General features: G+C 44.4%; 1 protein-coding gene across 3 annotated transcripts in view; it reads left to right on the forward strand.

Annotated features, from left to right (window-relative positions):
- Positions 1–12,308, forward strand: part of PPT1 (palmitoyl-protein thioesterase 1) — a 142,076-nt gene that overhangs the window by 6,316 nt on the left and 123,452 nt on the right. The window contains exon 1 of one of the 3 annotated variants that reach the window (XM_085648327.1): positions 9,879–10,035. The exons of 1 other annotated variant lie outside the window; for it this stretch is intronic. In XM_085648327.1, the coding sequence (XP_085504453.1) occupies positions 9,948–10,035 (88 nt within the window). In that variant the 5' untranslated portion in view covers positions 9,879–9,947. Of the gene's footprint in view, positions 1–9,878; positions 10,036–10,156; positions 10,241–12,308 lie in introns of those variants that run through there. One more of the 3 variants, XM_085648328.1, reaches the window with a different exon arrangement.

The following is a 12,308-nucleotide window of genomic DNA, read 5'->3' on the forward strand; positions in this document are numbered from 1 at the left end:
TAAACTTATAAAGCAATATGTAGAGAAATAAAATATAATAATAAATATAACTGTTAAAAAAAACACTATAAAGTACACATTTTGAGCATGGATGAAATGTAGAACAGCAAGATGTACAGGGCATGGTACATTAGAAGTTAGTGACACTCTGCTAAAATGAGGTGTGTAAATGCCCTAAGAAAATAATAACATAAAATAAATGAAGTGGTCACCGTGGTCTGTGGAAACTGCTGAAGGACTGTGACAAGTTCCGCTGAAAAACGATGAAAAGCTAAGTAAAAGTACCTTGGTAGGAAAATTTGCGAGATGAAACACGAGTGAACTTGAAATTCCTATGCAGTTGTCAGAAATACTTTAACTTTTTGCTTCTGGTGAAAACAGATTGAGAAATAGCTGGACTCTTACGAATTCCCCTCAGCTGTCGGGAGAGCCCGTGTGACTGCAACTCACACCACAACTGCCGCAGCCCCTGCTTCTACCATCATTTCTGCTGGGAGGTAGGGAACTACACCTCCCAGCGTGCTTTGCGGCAGGCACGCCGCGATAGACCGGAGGACACGCCAGGAGGCCGTTTAGAAAACGCTCATGGCCAAACACAGCCAGCACCTGGGAGAGCACACAGAGCCCGTGTGACTGCCACTCACACCGCAACCGCCGCAGTCCCTGCCCTCCACCATCATCGCTGCTGGGTGGTAGGGAACTACACCTCCCAGCGTGCTTTGCGGCAGGGATGCCGGGATAGACCGAAGGACGCGCCAAGAGGCGCTTTTAAAAAATTAAACTAAAAAACCCCATGGCTCTTGTCAAAGAACTAGATTTGTCTTCAGGACGCCACTTGGCTCCAGGTCAGTGATCCATTGACTGTACTTGGATCCTCTCTGGACTACTTGATACATGGCCTTAATAAAACCAGGGACCCACTTGGATTACCTTTTAGAACATCAGCGGTGAACCCATAAAAACGGTAGCATTTAAGCAATTGGAAAAGAATCTAAAAAAATGGGCAAGCGAACCTGTATTGATAAGAAACAACCAGTTCCCCCCAAACCCAAACCTTTAATCCAACCCACCTCCATTGATAGGATGCTGGAGAGAGCTATAGGAGTGGTGGCAACTGAAATTGAACGGCTATCACTCACTCCAAATTTGGACCTCCCCTTTACAGATCAGGACACATCACAAACTTCACAAGCCTCCGGCCATTGATTAGTACCACCCCTAGGGCCCGATATCTACAGATGACACGCCCAATGCTGAACCACACATGGAAGCGATTCCCCCGCGCCAAGTGAAGAGGGGAAAACTGAAAGCTCCAACGAAAACAGGGGCAAAAAAGAAGAAAGTAACAGAAGAAATTATGGACAATAAAGACAGTAGGGAAGGGTGTTTGTCCAGTAGAGCTGAAAGGGGTAAGGAACAACCGGCATGGGTTACAAATCTAGTGGTGGATTTACAATATCAAGTTAGGGCCATTGTAAAGGATGAACTTAAAATGTTGATAGAAAGGGTTGATAAGCTGACCATGCTGCTAGAGGCCAGGATAGGGGTCACTAATAGAAGAGAAGGAATGGGCAGTAGAAATGTAATACAAGCCACTCACAATACTAGTAAGGCTGCCATGGTTCTCATCCCAAACTAGCCCCCCACCCTCCACTGTTACTGATCAAGCAAGGCAGTGTACTGCAGCCTAGCAGGGCAAATTTAGCGTCTGTCCCTCCACAGAACAGTGGCCCCCAGCAAGAAAAACGACCGCAGGAGAGGGTAGGATCCATTAAAAATTGCTGAAATCCTTAATCCACCACCGTGCATTTAATTTACCACCAGCCTCAACCCCCTACGTTGTTATCTTGACAGGCATCCCTGAGCTTGGGAGGGGGCAAAAGGAATCGCACCAGGAACTAAAGAATACATGCATGTTCTGGTTAGCCAACAACAGGCAATTCCGATATGAGGATGCTGGAGAAATCCTAACGACCCGTCGAGTAGGTTGGGTGGGTTGGAGACCCAAGGTTTTACAGGGAGACTGTGCAGTTATTAATTTTAGAAATCCATCAATCGCCCAAGCAATTCTAACCAGGGACGACGGGAGTCAGGAGGGGACTAGAAGAGCTGTCCTGCTGGGTTATTTTTATCCCCCATGGGTCCCACAACATTGTAGAGATGAATGGGAAGGGAGATCAATTAATCAAAATTACCAAATAGATACCTTGGGATTCTACTACTCTTCGCCATCCCTACAACCAATAGGTTCGGGGTCCTTGAGGGAGTGGATTGACTTGCACCCAAGAGGTGCAGGGTGGAGGAAAACACACACCAAGCAGAGGTGATCACAGACCAGTGCATGATAGTAGAAGAGGGTGAGCCCAGTGGGAGGCAGGGTGGGACAGCTAGAAGTAACAAGTTAGAACCCGATGGGACTAAAATCCACAACAAATCCTGCGTCTCCAACTGTGAGTCTCCCCAGAAATTAGGTTTGTGCACAGGAGAGATCAGGCCCCCCCCCCCCCCCGTCCACAGAATGTATGTCTAATAATAACTAGCCAGGTCTATCGGGGCTGCAAGTTATTTCTTGGAACGTGGCCGGCCTTGCCCCCAAGATGGATAGTCCTGACTGGGGGGAGCTTTATTGAACAACACGAAATCTGCATGTTGCAAGAAACATGGGTAAGGGGGGATCTTTCCAAACTAGGCTATGCCACATATACCAAACCAGCAACCCGTGTGAAGAAGATCTACATTGGGCCGTACCAGACACAACTTGTCCGTTAGTAAGAGCATGGACTCCCCTGGTACTATAGATGAATTCTTTGGTATTAAAACATTTGTTGAGGGCATGTAATGGCAGAACCAAGTCTGACTCCCCTGGTAAGCAGACGTTTAACAGAATCGGACAAGGCTCCTTAATCGATTACATACTGGTTAGTATAGCATCATGGCACAGGGTCGTTGATTTTAAGATTGTGCCGCGCCACGATAGTGACCACAATGCACTAGTCATAGAACTACTCATACTAACCCCTGAGTGTACAGACAATTTGGCTACACCTGCTGATGGCAGATTGACTATCACTAATTGTAGGAAGAGAGTCCGATGGGCGGAATTGAGTAAATCTCAGGAAAAGTTAGGCGCCCTGTATCAAAAGGTTATCCCATTCCTCATGGACTCTATTCAATCTGTCTCGGCCGACAATACACAATTTGAGTTATTGAGTTATTGAAGGTTGCTTTAAATCATACTAAGCTATCAGCCACTATGGCCGACTTTTTCTTCCCAATAAAAAAAGTTAACAAGAATAGAATACCTCGTCATCCATGGTTTAATGGAAAATGCCGAAAGGCCAAAACAGCTCTGGTCTCTGCCATTAAGGCAAAAAATAGATCGTTGATTAAAATCTGCAGAGCGGCCTATCGAACAAGCACTGTGGAGGCAAAAAAAGAGTGGGAAAGTGGGTAACCCTTAGCAGTTCCCTGGGATCCCGGGACATGAAGTCTTTTTGGAATGTGGTGAATACGGGTTGCCCTGAAGAAAAACCAGCAATAGAGCCAAACCTAGGGGCAAATGTGTGGAGGGATCACTTTGAGTCCCTCTTCTCGAGAGCAAAGCCCAAGGCTAGTGTAACGAACAATATAGGTCACTCTCCGCAGCCAGACTTCTCTAATGTAATTAAGAATACCCCTGGAGTAGTGGATGATAACCCGATGATTGCCCTTACAGAGGTAACTGGTGCTCTAAGCCAAATTGCCCCTGGAAAGGCACCAGGATTATCCTCTGAAACCCAGCGCGCATGCCTGTGCTGCTGCTTAGAAATGAGCTTGGAGGAGAAGCGAGGCAGGTAGCTGTGCTGCATTCCGTCAGAGGCAGCCTTCCCGGAATGTTAATAGAGGATGTGACACTACCGCCAAAGCTGCTGACTTTGATGCTGGGGAACCGGGTTCGACTCGGCGACGGTTCAAGCATTCTGTGATTCTGGGTAAATCACTTAATCTCCCCGTGCCTACCACAGAACAAGCATAATAAATACGAACCTCACCACAGAATCGCCAATAACCATACATGTAAGAAAACTCAGTCCACATCCGACATTGCCTACAAGTAGGCACAGTGCTGGCACTGGAAACATCAGTGAACCTCCTCTCCCCGCTTGACCTCCGAATGAACAATCATTTGCAAAGCAATAGGTCTCGCGTTTGTCAGAGTTTGAGCTATTGGCATTTTAAATGTATTTATTTATTTTATTTTCGAAATTTTTATTGCGCAAACAAATACCCGGAGGTGTCTCGGCGCAGATGACAAAAGGAGAGACTGAGTCGCAGGATTACTGGTTAAACAGCCATGTCTTTAAGAGCCTACGAAAGCTTATCAGATTGGGGGCAGTTTTTATGGCGAGTGGCAAAAGGTTCCAGAGCTTGGGTGTGGCAACCAGGAAGCGTCTGTCTCCCCAGGTTGCTGTTCTTGTACGAGGTACTGGAAGCAGGCAGATGTTGGCGGATCTCAGCTGTCTCTTAGGACTATACAACTGGAACGCTTCAGTCAGAAACCTTGGGCCAACGCCATGCACTGCCTTATAGGCAATGCAGAGGGCCTTAAATTTAATACGGCTCTCTACTCTTAGCCAATGTAGGTGACGAATGGCTGGGGAGATTGGCTGGCGGCGAGGGATATCAAGAAGAATTCTTGCAGCCGCATTCTGAATGGACTGCAGCTTAGATAGAACGCGTTTCTGGGTATTTAAGAAGAGGACATTCCCGTAATCGATTTTGGAAAACACAAGGGTGGAGACCAGGGTCTTCCCAGCTGAGGTGGGAAGGTAAGGCAGTATTTTCCTAATTTTCTTTAGAATAAAGAACGCAGATGACACAACCTTGTTGACATGAAGGTTGAATGAGAGCTTGCTGTCGAAAATAACTCCCAGGTTTCTGGCCTTTTCAACTGGGACAGGTGGAGAGCCCAGCTGGTTAGGCCACCAGGCAGAGGACCAATCCGGGGAGAGTTTACCGAAGGTCATAACCTCGGTTTTGTCCGAGTTAAGCCTCAGACAGTTGGAGGACATCCAGGTACTGACAGCAAGCATGGCCCTTTGAAAATTAGCTGCAACCACTGGGCCATCCTTGTGGATTGCCAGAACCAGTTGGGTGTCATCTGCGTATGATGTAAGTCGCAGCCCATGGGCCTTTATTACCCTCGCTAGGTCCGTTACATAGATATTAAATAGCATTGGACTTAGCGAGGAGCCCTGTGGCTTTGCCTTTTATTTCTGTGTTGGTTCAGAAAACAGATAAATAAAGGCATTGTCATTTACAATGCCAATAGCTTAAACTCTCGCAAATGCGAGACCTATTGCATTGCAAATGCTTGTTTATTTTTTGAGGGAGGTTCCATGGATCTGTGGATCCATGGCGACGTTCAGAGTGACACCCATGCGGATTTGCTCTGGATCCACCGCAGAACCACAGGGGTGTTGCGCTGGGTTTCGCGGGGAACCTGCAGATCCACGGAAATTCCAAAAACATTTTTAAGATAATTTGCCCCCACACAAGGCCCAGTGGGTCCGAGTGCCTCTACCTTGTCCCTTATACCTAACTTTGTTTTAGTTTGTAAGACTCGTGGACCGAGTCCCTGATTCCTAAGATTGTGGCCACTACCTTTGCTTCAGGTTGCAGCCAGTCAATCTCAACACCTTGTTCAGCTCGTGATTCCTCTGTGGCGTGAAATATACACATTTATTGAGCCTTAGATTTCTCAAAAACTACTGAACAGATTTACACCAAATCAATCGGTTTGCTACCCGTGTGTGCTGTAGTGATCCCGTATGACAGGTGGGGGTAGCAGGCCAGATTGGACCGCCATACTGACCAGGTGTATGTACGTAGTCTGGAACCCACTTATGGCAGTTGAGGGCTGCAGTGAAGAGTGAGGGTCAACTCCATGGTGCTGCGCTGTGATGGCCATCACCCTGTGCTGGGACCTGAAGAGGATCTTCATCTTATTGTGCTGTTGGGAGGACCCTCTTCTCTTTACAGAAATGTATGAGGTGGATAGCCCTCAGACTTCACCATGGCCCCCGTGTGTGTGCCCCTACCCAGAGTGCACAAGCTGCTGAGGTATTTGAATCCTCAGTAGCTATGTTTGGTTATGGGCAAGCATAGCTTAAGCATGTGCGCTGGACTTTTCTGTCCTAGTACTTTCCTTCATTAAGACTGGCAGAATCACTTTATTTCTGACCTTGATTTTCTGCCTTGGGAGGTAAAGAGAGGCCTCCTGAGAGTCAATAACAAAACCCAGAAATTGAATCATAACAGTCGGAATTGGCAACTAATTATTTTGATTTATTTGAGACCCAACCCTCTGTAACAAAGGAATTACCCAAACTGTCTGAGATTGCAACCAAATCTTGCTCTGAGACATAATCAACATATCGTCCAGATTCAGTATGACACAAATCCCCCAAGACATGAACAGCGCTAACACAGGCATCAGGAGTTTCAAGAAGCACCAAGGGACAGACAACAGGTAGAATGGGAGCGCTGTGAACTGAATATTTTTTTAGGCCCTACTAGAACTGAAAGAAGTATCTGTGATTGGGGGTGAATTGGAGCTGACAGGTAGGTGTCGTTCAAGTCTATTTTCACCATCCAGTCCACCAGTAGGACGCAATCAATCCCTTTGGGAGTGAACACTTACCACTTTAAAGTGACTGTAACATACAAAGCCGTTAAACAACCTCAAATTTATAACAGGATGGAAACCTTCCTACTCTTTACTTACCTGAAACAAATGCTCAGAAAACCCTGTGCTGAGCCCTGGACTCTTTCTGTTGCACCATTTCTCAGAAGATCTCTGACCTCTTTAGAGACAAGGGCTCTTTCTGCTTTGGAAAAAGCATTGAGCGAAGGATACACCAATTCAGTCGCTTGGGAATAGAACTCTTACCCCTGCATTGTCTGCACAATCCAGGGGTCTAAGTTATTCTCTGCCATAGAAATAGGGCTAGTCTGCACCCAACTTTCTCAGTTAAAAACGGTTTGCTGATATACCATTAAACTATTTAACATCCTCTGGCTCTCTGACCTTTTCCACAGCTCTGAATCACCCACACTCAACCCCCCTAGAGGGCACAAGGAGGTAAACCCTCCTGCGTCTCTGCCCAAAGAACCATACTCCTGTTAGATTTTAAAAAATTGACTTAAAGTTTGAGCTCTGCTGGGATTTGACCCCAGTAGATCATGTTCTCCTTCTGCCTGCTCTGACAAAAACCAGACGGGTAAACAGTGGAATGACCCTGCCAACTACCAACCTATTTCATGCTCGATGGAGTCGGAAAGATCTACACTAAACTGTTACCCACCTGGAAGACTGGGCCATGGACAATGAGATCATTTCATCATTCCAAGCAGGCTTTAGAAAAGACCAAGGCACAATTGATCAAGCAATGCGATTGTATAAAATAAATCTGATATACACATATATAAGGAACCTAAGGTTATACATGGCATCTATTGACCTCAAAACAGCATTTGAATCTGTTGTCAGGCCATTGCTGTAGCGGAATGAACGAGACTTGGGATGCCCAGACAAACTGGTGTCTGCAACAAATTTCCATGATGAGAACCTGTCATCGGATATGGATCAAGAGGTGAAACAGGTTCAAGTTTTGTGATAAACTATGTACACTTGAGTGGCAATCTAGTGATGCGCTCCCAGGTTTTTATCCCTTTTCGTGCTTACGATCATTGCTTGGACCAGTTATTTCTAGAAATAAAAAGATCATTGTATATAAGATTCTGCTTAAGAACATTGCCAGTAAGGTTATACACTAAGTATTCGACAGATGCACCGCGGAGCACAGCTGCCTGTAGCTTTGATTTTGGGGGGTGAAGAATCTATTTCACATTTTTTGTTACTTTGGACCATCCTGCTGCAGGCAAGGTGGAGGTATCTTCGCCCCCTTGTAACGGTAACAACATTAGAAACTACAAGGATGCACTAACCTTTTTCATGCATACCAACATCAAACTAATTTTCAACCAGGTAGTCTCACATATTTATGCTGCATGAAAGGCCGCTAAACATCTTCCCTCAAACATACTAGTCTCCATGAATTATTCCATAGGTGGTATTAGATCCCTGATAAAGCTGATAATTACCCTCTTGGTATCGTGCTTTGTCATCACTTAATAAATGTGGCGCAAGATGCCATGTTAGGTGCAGTCAACTATGGAACATGGAGGAGGCTTGCTGTGCATACCATCAATTTAATTTCGCTCTTTTAGATATGGGAGGTACTGCATCTACACCCCCTTTTGTAATAGAATCTAGTACAATCATTCTATGAGTCATCTGCATATTTCTACGTGTGGAACTTTGTGCCAGAGGTTTTGTCTGGCATTAATTTAATCACACTCCCTAGCTTTAGATTGGTTTATGCCTATACATCACTTTAATAAGTTCAGCTTTAGCACTCTATGAGCCACTCACACCAGCTCAAGGCAGTAAATCTAGCATTTTTAAATTACAGTTCAATGTATACATTTTAATTTGATAGGCATCTCTGAAGGTAGAATTTTTACTAGTTTTTTCAATTATTCTTAAAGCTAAGTGTTAGCAGCTCATACCGAAAGCAATCTTTTGGACCATTTGCAGTATTGTGGGTATTGGGAAGCCCGTGCACTTAATCATCAAGTTTATTTTTGCACAATAATCTAAGAGGATTTTTATTCAACTTATGGAAGTGCACGTCTGGCCTGATTACTGTAATTGAAAAATAATAACCTTATGGTATTGCACTACTTTGTACATGTTTTTATTCATGTGTTTTTATAACCAAATTTGTGTTGTATATGTGTGGCATACATCTGTAAGCTGAAACAATAAAGTTGATGAGGATGGTTATCCTTTGACTAACTTTTCTCCAAACAGATGACCATTTGAGGTGGCTCCTCACACCTTATCTGCCACTTACACCAGTTAAGGATCAAGTCGCATGAGCACTTTTTTTCTGCTCTCTGTAGAAAGGTCAGAGTACACATATCCTAAAATACAAATTGTCTCTGAATACAGCCCCTCAAAACTGGCATATCAATGAATTTACTGGAATCAACACCACCTGGCATAAAGCAAGCTTCCTTTACGTGCTGGTTACAGCGCCACCTGGCATAAAGCAAGCTTCCTTCACGTGCTGGTTACAGCGCCGCCTGGCCTTTAGTAAGCTTCCCTTGAGTGCTGGTTACAGCTCCACCTGGCATAAAGCACTAGGCGCTGCTGACGTCACGAGACCTAAAAAACGGACCGCCTGTGCCAGGGCACAAAACAGAGCCAGATAGAGACCAGTTTCGAGGCCCCCTTAAAAAAACTGCTGGTGCTCAGACCCGGTGAGCCCCGGCCCACTTAAAGCCCTGCCTAAAATGTATATATATTGGCTATCTCACACCTTAAATTGCCTCTACTGCAATAAAAGTCAATGGGAGAAATACATTCTCCTGGTTATTTTAAACAAATGTCCCAGTTTCCTCTTCTAAAATATTGGCACGTATGTAGCACATATCGCAATTTTAAACCTTCCAATATTTATCACAGGAAAAAGAACCAGATATTTACAGAAACGTGGATTTCGGTGGGAGAAAACAACAAAATATCGTATTCCGACAAAAACTCATGAGGGGTGATATTTATCACACCCGATAAATACCACTTCGCTGTCCATTGTTCACGAAATTAATTTACAAATTAAATAGCATTTGAGTGGAAGAGTTTTTAGATGGGGCAAAGGTAAAATCTTTTTTTTTGTTTTTGCTTAAAGCCTAATTTGGAAGGCTTGGTATGTATGCGTGACACAGCATATTTAGAGCGTGTCAAAGAGGTTAAATTCTCACCCCCACCAGGCTGCCTCAATTAGGGGTGACATCACAGCCACGTGATCCGGAAGTGTATCGTCTACTGATTACTGGAGATGGCGTCGCTGTGGCTTCTGTTCTTAGCTGGTTTCGGACTCAAGGGGCTCTGCTCGTGCATTCCACTAGTGCTTTGGCACGGGATGGGTAAGCGGAAGGGAGTATGAAATATTGGGATGGGAATTGAAAACGATTAAAACGAACCCAAGTAAATGGAAAAATCAGCGGACCCCAGTCATATGACTGCAAGGAATGTCTTCCGGGTCACGTGCTTGTGTCCAATTTTACATGTCTGATGATGACTCATTGAGAGTGCTTTAACCTCCGGTGAAGGGGCTTACGAGTTATTTTGGTTGGTGAATTTTAGTAGTAGCTTTCCGTACTTAACGAGCTTCGTTTGGTCACGTAGACGCACCGTCGTTCTTTTCATTTATTCATCTTGAGTCACGTCCATTGACATTTTAAACATGTAGCTTATATAAGTGGAAAATGTAAAATTCGATTATATGCTTCAGGATGTTTTAAGGGTAAAGCGAAAAGTTTGGAAGGCTTGTGCTCGGGACGGCGTTTTAACTACTTATACGTACTTAACAAACGCACAACAATCCTTTGCAGGGCCGTGCCCTCAACTCGACGCTGCAGAAAAAGAATTATGAATAGGGTGATTAGACTAAAAACCGGGAGAGCCGCACATATGAAATCAATGGTGCGTGGTCAAGGTCCACAGTGTCACCTGGACATAGGAGAACTACACATACATGTTCCACAAACTTGTATTGGCAAAGGAATGGCTATTGCCTTTTAGACCTATTAGCTTTCTCAATGTTTTAAGCGAGGCTAGCGTGGCTGTAGTTTAAGCAAAAAAAAGACTTTGATACGTACACCTGCATCATCTTTTTAGTTACCAATCCGAGTTGTATCAGTAAGTTAGTAACTCAAAAGAAAAGAAAATGCACAAAAAACTGCCTTTCTTTGATTAGGCTGTGGGGGTGTGAAAACAACAACGGGGATACTGGGATAAATGGCGAAGCAACACAGTAGATCGATACATACTTTAAACAGTAAATGTAAGGAGAATACACTTGAAAATATGTTTCTACTGCTGCCTTAACCTTTTGAGTGTGTTGGCCGACACCCGCAGTAAGTGTGTCAGCCAGCCATTGGCTGACGCTGGGGAGGCTTGAAAAGGACCTCCTGGTGCACGTTCTCGGATGGACAAATTGGATGTTTGCCCCAATCTGCCTGCCCAGGTGAGGAGACTGAAATCCCGCTAGACACCAGGCATTTCAAAATGGTACCAAAATAAACAGAAGGCTGGGGTGGCATACCCTGACATCGAGGCATACCCCTGCCCCGAAGGGCCAATAGTACATTTCTGCCCCCCGGCCCACAGTTTCTGAGGGAAGCTGCCCCAAATCCTGCATCGGGTGGTTGGGGGGGAGGGGGGCTGGGGGGTCAACTTGACCAGTGTTTCCCAAACTGGGTCGTGAATAACCTAGCAATAAATAAAGATGCCTTTAAATTCTTTAGTATCTTGTCACATCTGCTGCACTTCGGAGACCGAGGTCAAATGTCAGGCTATGTCTTCTGCTGATGCTTATTTTTTAACATGGGGATGGGTGCTTGCAAACTCCTCTCACTTTTCAGTCAAAGAAATTAAAGTGAATTATGTGAAACTCTTGCTGGGGTATATGAGGTGTGAAAGGAAAGGCTGTAGGATGTCATTTTTTTCTAACACTTAACAAAATGTAAATACCTGTAAATGAACTGTACACAGGAGTTTAGAAAAAAAAATGAAACCTGTTTTTTGTTAATTCTGAAGTGTGATGGAAACAAAGATTTTAATAGGGTCAGAACAAATCAAGACACTTTACTTGGTGATGAAAAAATAATAAATATTCAGTGAAACCCAATTTCCACACATTATCACATATGTGTGATACAGTTAAATCAGTAAAACTGTGTTTGTGCAAATTTAGTGGCCATTTCATAGGAAGATGTGTAGTCTTTAAATGACAGTGCGCTACCACACGATGCTTTAGTTACATAAAAAAAAAATTCCCTCCATTAAAGCTAGGTGGGTTGTGAACGTTTCTTGTACTAAAAAGTGGGTGTGAAAAGTTTGGGAAGCACTTCACTAGACACAAGGTAGTAAATGCTTTATTTAGACGCTTAAGTACATTAAAGCGCAAAACAGAAAAAACATTTTTGTTAAGTACGTGCTTAAAAAAACACATCCTTGATCAATCACTTATCACACTTAGGGCCTGATTAAGAGTTTGGCTGTGCAGGAGCGGGGCGGCATGCCACTGCCCCGCAATGCCAAACCCAACACCACCCGACAGATTAGGAGTTTTCTCCTGCTCTGGCAAGCGGTTCTTTGGTATGCCCACGGTGGTGCCTTTCAAAAAGGCACAGCA

The sequence above is a fragment of the Triturus cristatus genome, chromosome 3_2 (assembly GCF_964204655.1).
Source record: "Triturus cristatus chromosome 3_2, aTriCri1.1, whole genome shotgun sequence".
In the NCBI taxonomy this organism is placed as follows: domain Eukaryota; kingdom Metazoa; phylum Chordata; class Amphibia; order Caudata; family Salamandridae; genus Triturus; species Triturus cristatus.